The following is a 17,414-nucleotide window of genomic DNA, read 5'->3' as shown; positions in this document are numbered from 1 at the left end:
TCCTGTCAAGAATAGCTATTCCATTCTGCCTACCCACAGTCAGGGAACCTAAGCACAGAAAACATGGTATTTTGAAAAACTATTGCCTTTTTATTGTATCCTTTTAACATCAAATGTTTTGTAACACACTCAGTCCTTTTGTTTCTACCCACTTCATTACATTAGATCGTAACAGACTGGCCATAAAATCAAATTCATAGGCAATATGAAAGTCTACTGTAGAATGTTTGTGTTCCATTAGAGAAAAATGAATGTCTTTCTCTCCGGAAACAGGTTGTCAGTACCTTAAATAACAAAACTGACGTACAGAGTTTGTTCAGTACAGGGAGTCTTCTCTCACATATTGAATAGAAATGTTAAACATATAGTGCATATAGTATTAGCTGTTTCAAAAAAAAGTATAGATAAATAATTTATTAAAAAATATATACACCTTGTATATTTAAGCTATTTTGAGAACAGCTTAGGACAGAATTATAAAAAAAAGAAAAGATATTTACTAAGGAGTTAGGAAATTATTACAACCTACAGATAAATAAGGTTTGGTCCTGTAAGATTTTTAACTACTTTTCATACTTTTAGAGCTTCTAAGTAATTGGAGATAGAGTTCAGGAGGTACTCTTGCTGTTCAGTGCTTAGGAGGTCTGCAGGGGTTGCTCCAATTCTTTTGTGAGGGCTCTGCATCAGGGTTCAAGTCTGCAGCATAGAAGAGCAGGAGCTTCAACAAGTGCACTTTGTCTTGGAGTTGGGGGACAAGAGGCTCCCCCAGCATGTGGATCAAGCGGCTGCGGAAGGCCTCAATCTGCTTCTCCACATCCACCACTGTGATGTCATCTCCTTGCTGAGGCTTGGGCTTAATTCTTTTGATTATTAGGTCTTTTCGATCGATCACTGAACTCCGTAAGTGCTCTGCAAGAGAGGAAAAGTCAGTTGAACTGCTTTTCATTCTTTTGTGATACTTAGTAGGTAGGGTCTCGGCAAACACTTGTTGACTAGCTACTGGGATACAAGTCAATGGCCATGTGAGTGCCTTTGGTAACTCCATTTCCAAAAGGTCCTTTGTTCTTGGTTCTCTCTGGCCCCCATGAAGTGTTACATATAAAAAAAATTGTATTCCATTTTAGTTCTTTCCCTCTGTTAATCTAAACAATGCACCTATATTAAACTATATTTCAAATTAACACAACTATAGAAAAAAATTCAAGTGAATTTTGAATAGGGAGATTCCAAAGTATGAAAAGAATTAAAGAAATATTGAACTTAGTAAGTTTGGTGTGGTATTGATTTATTGTAGTTATTCTGAAGCTATTTTGCATGTATTGTAGGATAGATCAAATGAATCAATATATTCATGTTGTTGGGAACCAGGGTTCTTGCTGTGGGAGAAGAGAGATTCAGGCATGGAATGCGAAGAGAGGAAGAATTCTGTGGTAATGGAGTGGAAATTGTATTGGTATGAACTTGTATTTTTGGAAAATTATATAATTTACTAGCTTTGTCATTATTCATGTTGTTGGGAACCAGGGTTCTTGCTGTGGGAGAAGAGAGATTCAGGCATGGAATGGCGAAGAGAGGAAGAATTCTGTGGTAATGGAGTGGAAATTGTATTGGTATGAACTTGTATTTTTGGAAAATTATATAATTTACTAGCTTTGTCATCAGAAAGGGCCTGAAGCAGAGACACCCCAATATCAATCAGCACACTTAGCATCTAGATCTTTGTTTCTAAATACTGATCCCCATTCTCCACTAAAAGAAACGAATTTTTTGGAGAAAAGGCTGATTTCAGGACCAGAGCAAGAAAATTACAAAGTATGGCTGGTGGGGTAGTTAGCTCCGTAGGTTAGAGCGTGATGCTGATACAGGGTTTGATCCCTGTACTGGCCACTACCCCTCCTCCCCCAAAAGAAAAAAATTACAAAGTGAACCTAGAACATCTTTTGTATGAAAGTAAGGGAATGCTTAAAAACTGATGGGGAACTGTCAAAAGGACATAGGAACCAACAGAAAGAGGCTCCTGTTGGCCACATTTTAAACAATGTGATCATAAAAATTAATGACAAAAATGGATTATTGAATTTTTAAAAAGCTCTGAGTGCATAATCAAAATAATTTTTAAAAAATGGGAAAGGGGGAAGGAAGTGGCAGAGGAGGGAAAAGTCCTTTTTCCAGAAGAAGGCCAGTTAAATGTAGAAGTAGAAAGTCACCAGTTTTTAACTTACTAATACATTTGATTCCTGTAAGAACCATTAAAGGATGCTAAAACCATCAAATGAAAAGCTGAAGAGGATATTCACGGTCTCAAAATTACACCCTGTGGATTACTTACAAATAAAGGGGAAACACTGGAGAAATCTGATAGACACCACCCTAACCAAATGACCAAACTTAACCACTAATGGAACCAAAATGACATTGCCTTTTGATGTCATGCACTGCAAAGAGGGTACATCATCATCTATTCAGTATTTTTGTCAAAAGTATTTAACATGAATATGATCATGAGTAAAAAATTAGACAATCCCAGATATGGGACATTCTACAAAATAACTGGCCTGGACTCATCAAAAATGTGTGTCATGAAGGACAAATAAAGGCTGGGAACTGTGCTAGACTAAAGACCAAAGAGTACAATGCTTGACATTTGTCTGGATCTGGGCTCACAACAAAACCAACCACCTAAGGGTATTACTGGGACAATATTACATAACATTCTGTCAAGAATAAGTTTCTTTTTTTTTTTTGTCTTTTGTCTTTTTCCGTGTCCGGCAACGGATCGCAACCCTCAGTGTTGCCCCCGTACCGGACCGGGGACCGGCAACGGGATCGCAACCCTCGGTGCTGCTCCCGTGCCTCGCTCAGCCAGTGAGCGGGAACCGGTCTGTATGTGGGATCCGAACCCTCGGCGGGAGCGCCACCACGCTTCCCAAGCGGCACACTATAGCAGTGCGCCACCGGGCCGGCCCAAGAATAAGTTTCTTGAGTATGATGATAAACAGTGGTATGTAGGAGAATACCCTTATTCTTAGGAGAATCAGTATTTAAGCAGAAGGATTATGATGGTGCAACTTACTCTCAACTGGTTCAGAAAAAAAAAGTACATGGGTACTTCAAAAAGTTCGTAGAAAAATAGAGTTAAAAGATAATATGAATCTTTCCATGAACTTTTTTTTCTTTTGTGTGTTTATTAAAAAATTTTTTCCATGAACTTTTTGAAATACCTTCATATACAAATGGATCAATAGGTAAATCAGATGTGGCAAAATGTTAACAGCTGGTGAATCAAATTAAAGGGTATATGGGTGTTCACTGTACTACTTACTGAAAAGTAAAGTCTCTAAACTTATACCAATGGGCCTAATTGCAATCCAAAAAGAAAGTACAATAAACACGCAACGGCGTGTTCAAAAAGTCTCGAAACACAGGAAACAAAGCTGCCATAAGATGTAACTGCAGGGCCCTTTCCACATGCAATCAGCAAAAGTTTATGGTATACACCTACTTCATATCCGGAACTGGGCCAGTCTCTGGCACACAGTGGAATCAGAGACTTGGGCCCAGTCCCTGTGGATGGATACAGTTGCGGGAAGCCTGACCAACAAAAATATTGTGATTATAGCTTGGCATTAGTGCAATCCAAGAAATTGGATGCTGTGATAAACAGTAACATTGGGGAGAAAGAGGGAAGCAGCCCACGCTAGCCAGGGAGGGCCTCTGGAGTCGTGAGGATGAGAAGGAGCCAACTATGCAAAGGTCTAGGGGAAAGCAGTCCGGGTAGAGAGAACAGCAAGCACAAATGCCACGAGGCGGGAAAAGCTTGCTTTAAGAACTAGAGATAAAATCAGGGTAGTAAGAGGGAGAGTAGAAAACGGAATTGGATGGTAGACTGGGCCACATTACAATGTGGAGTTTGGCCTTTGTGAGCAAGGGGATACTAAGGGTTTTAAGTAGGGAGATGTGATCTATTTCACTTTGCTACTGGTGTAGAACTGTCTTAGGCAAAAGCCCTTTAGTAGAATTTGATTTTCTTAAACAAGGCATGTGCTACTCTGAAAAATACAAAAATGATTTTGAAAAAATGGAAAGAAAAATTGGTTGAATAGGGTGGAATAGGGAAGACTTAGTGTGTGAGCAAGAAGAATTTGGAGTTTATTAAAATAATGCAGGAAATTTAAAGAAGCAAATGTTAGTGGTGGCCATCTCAATGGACTTCAGCCATTCTGGTTCAGGTGGCAAGGCCTTGGATTTCATGCTTCAGTAGGGATGAGAATTCTTACATCAGAGGTTGTTTACTGGATGAGGCAATTTAAGAAAAGAGTTTAGCATAATGCCTGGCTCAAGACATTTTAGCTGACAGTACTATTACTAGTTCTGCATCAATACTGGAGTTAGCTACTGTTATTTTATCATCATTAGAAGAATCTCTACCCTAACACATCAACTAAGCTCTTTATTTTCCCTGCAGCTCCTTCTCCTCCTTGCTCCATATCAGTAATGGCAGGACGCTGGGAGTCATCCTTCAGATGCAGTCACTCAAGCTCTGTCTAATTGATCTTCAAAGAGGTTCTGCTGCATCTACTGCCTTCCCCACTGCACTTCCCACAGCCACAGCACCATCTGACCTCTCTGACCCTCTTCCAAACCATTTGCCACACACTGGGCAGAGCAAACTTTTAAATTTGCAGATCTGATCATGATACTCCCTTACTTGAAACCACTTTGATGGCTTCCCTCCACTCTTGGAATTCAGCTGAAGTTCCTTAATGGAAGGCCCTTCACACCCTGTCCATCTGCTACTCTGGTCTCATCTCATGCTATTCTCCCCTTGCTCACTACATCCGAGCCCTATGAGCTTGTTCTATGTTCCCTTCTCTCACTGAGCAACTTCTTGCCTCAGGGTCCTTGGACATGCTGTTCCTTCTTTCTGGAAAACTCTCCCCTCCCTATTTGCATAACTAATACCAGTACCTCATATCAGACTAGCTGAAATATCTCTTCTTTGGGGAGGCCTTCCCAAGTCCTTCTAAAATAGATTAGGTCCTCCTGTTTTGTCCACTTGTACTTTCCCTCACAGCATTCCGGCCCAATTAAGGTTTTTTTTAAAAGATGACCAGTAAGGGGACCTTAACCGTTGGCTTGGTGTTGTCGCTCTCCCAAGTGAGCTAACTGGCCCAATCCCTACATAGGGATCTGAACCCATGGCCTTGGTGTTATCAGCACCACACTCTCCTGAGTGAGCCACGGGCCGGCCCAATTAAGGTTTTTTTTAAAAGATGACCAGTAAGGGGACCTTAACCGTTGGCTTGGTGTTGTCGCTCTCCCAAGTGAGCTAACTGGCCCAATCCCTACATAGGGATCTGAACCCGTGGCCTTGGTGTTATCAGCACCACACTCTCCTGAGTGAGCCACGGGCCGGCCCTGACAGCATTTACTTTAATTGTAATTATACGTTACTTGTGTGATTATCTATTTAGGGTCAATCTCTCCACTAGACAGTAAGTGGTATGAGGGCAGGGGCCATGCTGGTCTTATTCACTGAGGTTTTCCCAATGAACCAGGCACAGAGAAGGCATTCAGTAAATATCTGTGGCCTGGGTGAATGTACGAATTGAACTGATGCTGCCTGCTGCTTCTTCTCTCTCCTCCTTGGAATGACTGGTGGCCGACATCTGTGGCCTGCCCTGCCTAAGCTATCCAGCTGAGTGGTATTCAGGAAAAGCATGTATTTTGTTCATTTAAATATTACATGTTTAAGTTCCTTGGATTCATAGTTTCAAAATATGAAGTCCTGACTGTTCACAAGAATCAGGAAACCTCCATGACAGACAGCAATTTTCAAGTTTGCAGAGGCTCAAACTTGAATCACACGGCTATGAAACCAGGGTGTGGGGGTTTGATTCTCTCAGCCAGAGAACATGAGCTCAGCTGACAGCCCAGCATCCATGTCTCAGCAGGGCTGCTCTGCCTTCTATGGAAACATTTGCAAAACCGGGGTTCAGAATATACTATTACCCAAGGTCTGTAGAAAAGTATGTTAACAATGTACAGAGAGTTTAGAAAATGAAGGGTAGGGGGCCGGCCCCGTGGTGCACTCGGGAGAGTGCAGTGCTTGGGAGCGCATCAGCTCCCGCCGCGGGTTCGGATCCTATATAAGGATGACCAGTGCGCTCACTGGCTGAGCGCGGTGCGGGCAACACCAAGCCAAGGGTTGCGATCCCCTTACTGGTCACAAAAAAAAAAAAGACAAAAAAAAAAAAAAAGAAAATGAAGGGTAGGAAATTCTTTTGAATCTCACCTTCTAATCTCATCCAGTAATTTCATAGAAAAGTAATTCCTTCTAGTGTGTTTTCATTGCACACTGACTTTGGCAACAGACCTAAGTTTGAATCCTGGTTCTGTATTTACTAGTCTCTCTGCCGTTGTTCTCCCATCTGTAAAATGGGGATGGTAAATTCACAAGGTTCTGGAAATATATAACCCAGTGTATGTGAATTTACCTTTCCTTTCTTCCTTTACACTAAGAGGTTCTCCTAAACAAAGGGCAAGCTTGGGCTCTCTAACCTTTTCCTTTCTTTCCCTATCCTTGGAGCTAGACAACTCAGGCTGATCTCAAAATGCCCTCAACAACATCCTCAGACTCCTAGAAGAAGGCAGAAACAACTAAGGGGCCCTCACAGTAAAATACTTATTGACTGCCAAGGACACTCCATTTCAGGGTACATTCAGCTGTGATCTTTGTAGGACAATGTTTTCAAACTACTAGTTTTAAATAAATTATTCTCCTTCTTAACTCTTGGTCTCCAAAGAAGCTGGAAGGGATGTTAAGGATAAAACAGCATTGGAACACATCCTGCTTATACACTAGTCTGAGGCCTTCCTCTCCCTTATCAAAGCATAGAAATACCCTGTAATAAAAGCGGATGCCATATCTGTCTTAAGTCACTATTGTCCGTGATAGGTGTATTCCTTGGGAATCAAAACAGAAGTGAACAAGAATTGTTAAAGGTAAACTTTAAACGAAAACAAGATGCATTAATATTAAACTTTCTGTTTGAGCTCCAAAAGGAACAATTACATAAACCTAGATGAGGCTAAGTACATGTGGAATTTGCCTTTGGGGCTTTGCTCTGAGAAGGACATGGGCATTTCTTTGAGGGTGCTAAAAAATGCACAACTATACAACCATATATCGTGGACTTGGCAATGCACCACTTTTTTTTTTTTTTGTGCTGATCATTTTATTTCAACAGTTAACTGTTCCCAGAGAAGAAACTGTTGATGTCACAGGCAATTTGGACGTACCATTCTATTCTCTGGGAAGACAATGCACTCTCTTAAACTTCAGTTACAAAAGTCTGAAACATAGAGAAGACCCTTGTAGCCTACCCCTGGCCAGGCAAACAGGCAGACTGAGATTCAATTAACATTCATTGAATACTTACTACTTTTTAAAAAAATCACACCCATTAATAATACTTGTAAGTTATACTTGTATATATCATCCCCATCCTATAGAAGGAAGAAACTGAGGCCTAAAGACATATAGTGAGCTGTTCAACACAGAGTAAGTGGTGGAGTTGGGATTTAAACCCAGACCTTCTGTCTTAAATCAAGTGCTTTATTTATTCAGTTTTAAAAATGTTTCTACAATAGCTTTCTCAGTTCCAGGCCTGAGAGGGTCTAAGGGCTATTTTACCTTTCCGTTACTGAATTAAAATCAACCCCAACATGATCATGGGCAGGTAAATTTTATACATACAGTTTTTCCCCTTGCTTTTTGAGAATAAGTTATAGACACTGTGCCCCTCTAACCCTCAAATACTTCAGCATGGATTTCCTAAGACCAAGGACATTTATTATTATAAACTAGTATAATTATCAAAAAATAGGGAATTTTATAGTACTGTAATACAATACTATTTTCTAATCTATTCAAATTTCACCAAGTGTCCCAATAATGTACTTTATAACTTCTTTTTTCCTGACTAAGGATCCAGCCTAGGATCATGTATTGCATTTAGTATTCATGTGCTTTAGTTTCTTTTTAATCTGGAAGAGTAGCTCAGTCATTTCTTTGTTTTTAAGACAACGGCACTTTTGAAAAGTACAGGTCAGTTATTTTGTAAAAGGTCACTCAGTCTGACTTTGTCTGATGCTTCCTTGCAATTAGATTCAGGTCATGAATTTTTGGCAGGAATGCTACATACATGATGATGTGACTTCAGTCTATCACATCTGGGAGGAATGCCAGGTTTCTCACTTCTCAAGTTACTATTTTTTCCTTTGTAATTAATAATTTACCAGTTCTGCAGTTTTCCCAAAAGCCTCATTAATCCTTGGTTAATAAACCCATTTTCAGTTGAAGCAGTTATTCCATCATTACTCTCGTCAACATTCACTTCCTGAGTGTTACCTGGGCTAACTCTCCCAGATCCTCAGTGGTCACTGGCTTTGCCTGTGATTTGAGCAGCTCTCAAGAGCCACTTTCATAGACTTTAAGGTATCTTACATCTTTTGCAAGATGTACATGCTCACCTTGCCACTGGTTTGCTCTGTATTTGCATTGTATTGGCAGATGCTTACACTGTCCCTTGTCAGTGAGCAATTGATCCAACAGAGATGTTGCAGTGATAGGCTGGGTAAGATACCAGGACTAATTGGGTCATTACTGAAGACTTCTCATGTTATGATAACTCTTGCTTACCTACACAACCTTATAACTATGAGGACCACTGTATTACAGCCATAACAAAAATATGAGAATTCTTCTTTTTCATAGCAGTGACTCTAGCTATGTCATTCCTTGTCCCTTATTTACAACCAAGGAACAATGCTTTACTTAAGTGAATAAATTAGAATCCCCTGTGTAGCTATTATTTATAATAATGTCCATTGTGAGACCTCCCACAATACCTATTTGTCGACAAATGCTCCTTACCTCTTAAGACATGTTGATAACTTGACAACAGAAACTGCAGATGCTCAACCAGCTCATCCCAAGTCTGCCACTGTGTTTTATCTGACTGCAGAGATAGCAAAAGAAATGGATAATAAACACCTTCCCCAGATAAAGTTTTTGTATGGTTTTCAAGTCACTTTTACATAACGCTCAAACAGTTGTGTTTCAAGCTAAAGTCCCATAGGCAGGATTAAAGGAAAGATGTTCTAGGCCTGGAATTAAAGCAGAAAAAAAGTACCTGACACTTGAGCAGTGATGTGGAATTGTTCAGAAAATAGAGGGCCTGGGCCAGAGACAGGGGCAGGCGGGTGGGAGTCTCACAGCTGTGGAGGAATATGATTTCTAACACTTTGCAGCGTAGAAGGTGGCTTTCCATTGTAGTAAAGAACATCTCTCTATGTGGAGAATAGGAAGAGAGAGTTAGCCATTACAACTATATTCCAAAGAACATATACCACATTTCGCTCCGAATGTTCTAACATTTGCCCTAAAAGAAAAAAAAAAAGCTAAGAAGTAATACAATGGAGGCCTACAGAATCACAAAGCCTGTGGACAGAGCAGAAATGAATTTGGTCATGACTTAACAACTGCCAGAATGAGGGAAAAGTCTTTGACCTTTGAAAAAGACAAGTTTAGGACACATTAAAAAGAATTACTGTGTTTGCTTTGGCAGCACATATACTAAAATTGAAATGATACAGAGATTAGCATGGACACTAAAAAAAAAAAAAAAGGAAAAAAAGAGAATTACTTCACACTGTAACTATGAGAATTACTCATGACAATAAATATTTCTTTTTTTTTTTTTATAAGATGACCGGTAAGGGGATCCCAACCCCTGACCTGGTGTTGTCAGCACCACGCTCAGCCAGTGAGCAAACCGGCCATCCCTATATGGGATCCGAACCCGTGGCCTTGGTGTTATCGGCACCGCACTCTCCCGAGTTAGCCACGGGCCGGCCCGCAATAAATATTTCTGAATGCCTGGAATATCCCAGATACTGTTTGGTACATAAAGTTTGTTAAGATAAATAGGGGTGATCAAAAAAAAGAAAAAAAAGAATGTTAAGATAAATAAAACAAGGTATTGCTCTTGTTCTCAAAAAGGTGAATTGAACAGGGGCAAGAGGTATGCAACAAGAGCTTAAATAAAGTGCAGGGCCCGTGTACACATATGTGAATTGCTAGCGATGCTCCAGAGATACACGGAAGAGAGCACATTTGGTCGGGGAACTGGAAGTGGTCTTCTTATGGAGGAGGCGGCACTGGTGACAGCGGTCTAGGAGGAACAAAGGCTCAAGGCAGGAGGCATTTCAGCGGAAGGAAAATCATGGGCAAAAGCAAAGAAGTAAAAAATATACAGCTGTGGCATTGTGCCTATTTAAATTTCAGAGTCTGGGACTTGAGACTCCCAGAGGGACTTTTGCCCTTGACTTTTCCACTCTACATAGTGCAGGGTTTCAGTAGCAAAGGTGGGCTGGAGCACGTTCAGAAGCTTATGAGCAGGGGAGTGAAAAAACTGGAGCTGGGCTTTAGTTAGGTAAATGAAACTCATTGTTCTAAGAGCATGTCAGCTTCCAAGAAAAGGCTCTGAATCTCAGATACACAAGGTGCTTTTCTGGACTGCCTGAAGGTTTTTGTTTGGTAGTCCTTGCTAGGTGTGCAAGTTATTCATTCTGAGAGGTTGACATCTTGGGGGCAGATAAGGAGATGGCAGCAAGGAGAGAGAGCATGACTTGCCTAGTCAATGAGCAACAGAGCTAGTCTTAGCTCCAAGGGTTCTTTCTCTTACAACACCCTGCCCCTTTGCAGTTTTGCAATGTCAGGAAAAATAGGGAATTCCCTGTGCCACTGCCACTTTTAAAAAATGAAAAATAAAAAAGGATCTATTCGGGCCGGCCCGTGGCTCACTCAGTAGAGTGCGGTGCTGATAACACCAAGGCCCCGGGTTCAGATCCCATATAGGGATGGCCGGTTCGCTCACTGGCTGAGCGTGGTGCTGACAACACCAAGTCAAGGGTTAAGATCCCCTTACCGGTCATCTTTAAAAAAAAAAAAAAAGAATCTATTCATTTTTATTTTCTTTTTTCCCCTTATATTTGTTCTTCCACCAGACACATAAATTATTTGTGTAAAAAAAAGTTCAAAAAGCAGAATGAGGGCTGGCTGGTTAGCTCATTTTGGAGAATGTGGTACTGGCAACACCAAGGTCAAGGGTTCAGATCCCCTTAGCAGCCAGCCGCCAAACAAACAAACAAAAAAGCAGAATTTTACTTTTACACTTTGCTTCTTACTATTCGAAAGTTTTAAAAAGTATAAAATATGTTTGAAAATCCTTTTTATGTCTTAATGTGTTGTATTATCCTTTTCTCTATCTTCTCTGGAAAATTATTATTATTATTATTATTATTATTATTTTTTTTTTTAAAGATGACCGGTAAGGGGATCTTAACCCTTGACTTGGTGTTGTCAGCACCACGCTCAGCCAGTGAGCGAACCGGCCATCCCTATGTGGGATCCGAACCCGTGGCCTTGGTGTTATCAGCACCGCACTCTACCGAGTGAGCCACAGGCCGGCCCTGGAAAATTATTTTTTCATAAAAAAGAATTCAGTGTTATTACATTTGCAAGATATTCCTCAAGTTCTTTTATTATTATTATTTTTATTTATTATTTTTTTAAAAAGATGACTGGTAAGGGGATCTTAACCCTTGACTTGGTGTTGTCAGCACCACGCTCAGCCAGTGAGCGAACCGGCCATCCCTATATGGGATCCGAACGGCTCCCTCAAGTTCTTTTAAAGTATAATTTCTACCCTGTTCTTGGCCTTTTACTCTCACAAGACAATTTTTTTTTTTTTTCTCACAAGACAATTTTTTTTTTTTTTCTCACAAGACAATTTTTTTTTTTTTTCTCACAAGACAATTTTTTTTTTTTTTCTCACAAGACAATTTTTTTTTTTTTTCTCACAAGACAATTTTGTTCAATTCTTCCAATTTTAATGCTAGGGCCTGCAACTGTCCTGGCTTCATAATCTATAGATGGTCATCTCAGAGATCTACACAAGACAAGAGGGTATTTACAATGTACTGGACATGGTAGGAGCTGGAGGTAGAATTACCTATTAGCAATTCAAATTCAAATTTTAAAAATGAGGTATAAAGCAAGGCCAACATCAAGATCCAGACTTAACAGAATAGCAGGTATTAGACTCACCCTCCTATCATAAGCAATTGTAAAACCAAACAAAATAAACGAAGCAACTATTTTCAGGCATTGAACAACATACTGCAAAGGACTGTGATTTTGGAGAGAAAAAAAGGTGGTGAACTTAGATGTGGGGCCTAAACAAGAAATAGTGGACTTGTTGGACAGAAGAAACAGAGATGGGAATTAAGGAGAGCTGAGGTGGCTCAAATTTGTGTCAGAGAAGAGGGAACTTAAGAAATGTGTGTAAGGGAATGTAGTGGATTGAATCATGTCCCCCCCAAACTCACTGAAGCTTGAATTGTGTCCCCCAAGTTTTATGTATTAGGAACTTAGCCCCCACTGTGACTGTTAAGAGGGTGGGAAATCCTATTATGGTAATTGAAAGGGGGAGCCTTAAAGAGATGATTGGATTGTAGGACCATGCAGTAGTGAATGAATTAAAAATGGTGGTCAGGGGTGTGGTTCTGAGGATTTTATTTATTTACTTTTTAAAAAAGATGACCGGTAAGGGGGTCTTAACCCTTGACTTGGTGTTATCAGCACCACGCTCTCCCAAGTGAGCCACAGGCTGGCCCCTCTGAGAGCTTTAAAAGGAGGAGAGTCTGTCTTTCTCTCTCTCTTTCTCTGCTTCCACCCTCTTGCAATGTTAGACTCCTGGGTCACTGTCATCACCACCAGATGGACTTTGGACTTCCCAGCCTCAGAAACTGTAAGCAATAAATTTCATTTTCTTTATAAATTACACAGTTCTAAGTATTTTGTTATAAGCAATGGAAATGGACTAATACAGGGAATTTGTTGGCACATGTGCAGGGAGAAACTCTAAAAGCCCAGCAGAGAACAGGTATTGGGGGACTACGAGTTGAGGAGGGATTCTGGAGATCTCACAGTGCTGAGATACACTGGAGTTTCAATGAGCCAGAATGAGGAGATCTCACTGAACGTCTTAGGCATTCAGTTGAGACCCCAGAAAGACTAAGCCTCAAGACTCTAGCCTTTTAATAAGGGCTGCATTAGAACCACCCTTACAAATTCTAGAAACAAGGTTCAATAGGAGAAAGCTAATCTTCCAGCACATTAACTGCCTGCAAGACAACAGTCAATACTCTTTAAAGGAAGGCAGCAAAATTCATACTCTCAACAATGTAGTACTGACAATGTCCAGCACACAATAAAAACTATGAGACAGGGAAAAAGCAGAAAAATGTAATCCCTAATCAGGAAAAAATGTCCAGAGAAACAGACCAAGAGGTGACAACATAAGTTGGAATTAGCAGACAAGAACATTAGAATAGCTATTACAAATATGTTCAAGATTTTAAAAAGCAAGAAAACAAACTAAGATGTATATAATGAGTGACTAGACGAGGACTCTTAGCAAGGAGAAATGGAAACTATAGAAATGAACCAAGGGAAACTCTAGATTTGAAAAGTACAATATCTGAAATGAAAAGAAAAATCACCAAATAGTCTTAACAGCTGGTTGGACACTGCAAAAGAAAAGATCAGGGATCTTGAAGACTATTCAGACAGAAATAGAGGGAAATGAGACAAAATAAAACAAGCAAAACCATCACCACAACAGAAAAGACCAGAGATTCAATGATCTGTGGAATAGTGTCAGGCAGTCTAACATATGTACATTTGGATTCCCAGAAGAAGATGAGAGAGGATGGGGCAAAAAAAAATACAAAAAATAGCCAAAATGTTTCAAAATTTGATGAAAAAATATCAACCCACAGATTCAAGAGCTCAATAAACCCCAAGCAGAGCAAACAAAGAAAAGCACATTTAGGTTTTATAGCCAAATTGCTGAAGATAAAAAATAAAGCAGCCAGAGAAAAAAGACACTTATAAAGGAATAATAATAAAAAATTCTAATGACTTCTGATCAGAGACAATGCAAGCCATAAGAAAATGGAACATCTTTAAAATAAATAAAGGGCTGATCAGTTAGCTGAGTTGGTTAGAGCATGGTGTTATAACACCAAGGCCAAGGGTTCAGAACACTGAACTGGCCAGCCGTCAAAAAATTAAAGCAAACAAACAACAACAACAACAACAACAACAACAAAAAAAAAACCCCTATTAACCTAGAATTAAGTCAAACAAAAACACTCTTCATGAATAAAGGTGAAAGAAAAAAAAATTCCAGATCAATAAAAACTGAGACAAATCATTATCTGCCCTATGAAAAATATTAAAAAGTAAATTCTTTGGGTGGAATAGAAACAATACCAAATGGAACTTGGATCTTCAAGAAGGAAGGAAAAGCACTAGGAATGGTTAAAAGTGTGTAAATATAAAAAAGACTCACCCCATCATCTCTTAATTTATTTTTAAAACAACTAAATGTTTAAAGCAAAAATAGTAACATTTCATCTGAAGCTTATAACATATGTGGTAGTAAAATGTATGACAATTGCACAAAGGATGGGAATGGGGTGAATGGAAATATACAGTTGAAAGATTCTTATATGTTAAGTAATATAACATTAATTCAAGGAAGACTGTAGTAACTTAAGGATGTACATTGTAATTCCAAGAGCAACAATTAAAAAAAAATTTTTTTCCCCACAAAACGCATTTGAGGGGCTGGCCAGTTAGCTGTATGTGGGCATTTGAGGGGCTGGCCAGTTAGCTGTATGTGGTGCTGGTAATGCCAAGGTCATGGGCTCATGACCTTGGCTGTACTGGGCAGCTGCCAACCCCGCCCCCCGTGCTGGTAATGCCAAGGTCATGGGCTCATGACCTTGGCTGTACTGGGCAGCTGCCAACCCCGCCCCCCAAAAAAACAAACAAAAAAACCAAACCAAAGAAAAAGCATTTGACAAAATTCAATACCCGCTCATGATAAAAACTCTTGGAAAACTAGGAATAGAAGAGAACTTCTTCAACTTGTTAATAAATATCTACAAAAAAAATAAAAAGAAAACCTATAGTTAGCATGATAATTAATGGTGAACTGATATATTAGTTTATAAATAATTAATTAATAAGTGCCACTGCTGGCTTTCTGTGGAGAGGGATGCCCTCAAGTTTAAGCTGCTAGTTGGCCACAAGGCGTCCAGATCCTGTTTCCAAACGTGTCTGTAAGTTGAGCTATTGCAGCCGTCCCCACAAGCTAAGCTCTCCAACCCCAATAACCCCTGAGTGGTCTTTGATGTAGACATCAGAGGGGAGCAAGTTGGTCTCGTTGTCTCAGAATTGTTTGCAGATGTTGTATCAAAAACTGCAGAAAATTTTCATATATTGTGTATAGGAGAAAAAGATATTGGACCCATAACTGGGAAACCGCTCCATTTCAAAGGATGCCCTTTCCATCACATTATTAAGAAATTTATGATTCAGGGTGGAGACTTCTCATATCAGTATGGGACAGGTTAGAAAATATTTATGGTGAGAAATTTGAAGATGGAATTCCTGTTATAAGCATGAGCAGGAGGGTTTATTGAGCATGGCAAATGCAGGCCACAATACAAATGGTTCTCACTTCTTTATCAAAATAGTTCCAACTCCTCGCTTGGATGGGAAACATGTAGTATTTGGCCAAGTAATTAAAGGACTAGGTATGGCAAAGATACTGGAAAATGTAGAAGTGAAAGGTGAAAAACTTGCCAAATTATGCATTATTGCACAATGTGGAAAATTGAAGGAAAGGGAGGATTGAGAAATATTCCCCAAAGATGGCTCTGGAGATAGTCATCCCGATTTCCCTGAGGATACAGATATAGATTTGAAAGATGTAGACAAAATTTTATTAGTAACAGAAGACTTAAAAAACACTGGAAATACATTTCTCAAATCCCAGAACTGGGAGATGGCCATTAAAAAAATATGCAAAAGTTTTAAGATTTGTAGACAGTTCAAAGGCCATTATAATGAATGCAGATAGATCCGAGCTACAAACTATAGCTTTAAGTTGTATACTAAATATTAGTGCTTGTAAACTGAAGATGTCAGATTGGCAGGGAACAATCAACAGTTGTTTGAAGGGTCTTGAAATAGACCCATTGAATACCAAAAGTACTGTACTACAGAGCTCAGGAATGGCAAGGATTAAAAGAGTATGATCAAGCATTGGCTGACCTTAAGAAAGCTCAGGAGATAGCACCAGAAGATAAAGCTATCCAGGCAGAATTGCTGAAAGTCAAATAAAAGATAAAGGCACAGAAAGATAAAGAGAAAGCAGTATATGCAAAAGTGTTTGCATAGTAAGGACTCAATTTTGCTTAAATATTATGCATTGATTGTATAAAGGCAATAAGAAAATGTAAGGGTTTTTGCCTATTATATATGATTCCTAATGTGTTTCCTTTGACACTTCATTTCCCCATAGTTTACAGTTTAGGAATACTGACATGGGTGCACTCTTAATAAAAGTGTTACAAAATGCAATTAATTAATTAGTGGAATGAATATTTTCCCCATAGATCACGAACAAAGCAAAGATGTCCACTCTTACCACTCTTAGTTAACACAGTACTGGAAATTCTAGCCAGCATAACAAGACAAGAAAAGGAAATAAAAGACATGCAGGTTGGAAAGGAAGAAATGAAACTATCCCTATTTGCAGATGACATGATGGTCTACATAGAAAATCCCAAGGACCTTTTGGCAAAAAAGCGTGATCCATAAAAATTGGACTTTTGCTCTGTGAAAGGCCTTGTTAAGAGGATAAAAAGACAAATTACATTGTGGGAGAAAATATTTGCAAACCACAGATCTGACAAATGACTAGTATCTAGAATACATAAAGTCACTGAAAAATCAATGGTAAAAAAGAAAACAAAACTAAAAAATTAAGATAAACAAAACAAAACAAAAAAAGCAATCTATTTAAAATATGGGAAGAGAAAAAAATAGAATATGGGAAAAAAATATTTCACTAAAGAAGTTTTTTTTTCTTTTTTGTGGCTGGCTGGTACAGGGATCTAAACAAAAAAAGCAATCTATTTAAAATATGGGAAGAGAAAAAAATAGAATATGGGAAAAAAAATATTTCACTAAAGAAGTTTTTTTTTCTTTTTTGTGGCTGGCTGGTACAGGGATCCGAACCCGTGACCTTGGGGTTATAAAGCTGTGCTCTAACCAACTGAACATTAAAGAAGTTATAAAGATGGCAGTTGAGCACATGAAAAGATGTTCAATATCCATTAGAGAAATGAAAATAAAAACCACAATGAACTATCACTACACACCTATCAGAATGGCTAAGACAAACAAATAGTGACAATACCAAATG

General features: G+C 39.2%; 1 protein-coding gene and 1 pseudogene across 1 annotated transcript in view; one reads left to right on the top strand and one right to left on the bottom strand.

The window, feature by feature from the left end:
- Nucleotides 1-67: 67 nt before the first annotated feature.
- The window catches only part of SIMC1 (SUMO-interacting motifs containing 1), a 98,958-nt gene continuing 81,611 nt past the window's right edge, over nucleotides 68-17,414 (bottom strand). Inside the window, exons 8-10 of the mRNA XM_008581260.1 lie at nucleotides 9,198-9,354; nucleotides 8,939-9,023; nucleotides 68-909 (exon numbers count right to left, since the gene is read on the bottom strand). Of these exons, the coding sequence (XP_008579482.1) occupies nucleotides 629-909; nucleotides 8,939-9,023; nucleotides 9,198-9,354 (523 nt within the window). The 3' untranslated portion in view covers nucleotides 68-628. The remainder of the gene's footprint in view (nucleotides 910-8,938; nucleotides 9,024-9,197; nucleotides 9,355-17,414) is intronic.
- Nucleotides 10,150-16,384, top strand: LOC103597420 (annotated as a pseudogene).

Source organism: Galeopterus variegatus, unplaced genomic scaffold (assembly GCF_000696425.1).
Source record: "Galeopterus variegatus unplaced genomic scaffold, G_variegatus-3.0.2 Scaffold2309, whole genome shotgun sequence".
In the NCBI taxonomy this organism is placed as follows: domain Eukaryota; kingdom Metazoa; phylum Chordata; class Mammalia; order Dermoptera; family Cynocephalidae; genus Galeopterus; species Galeopterus variegatus.
This window is presented reverse-complemented; position numbering and strand designations above follow the sequence as displayed.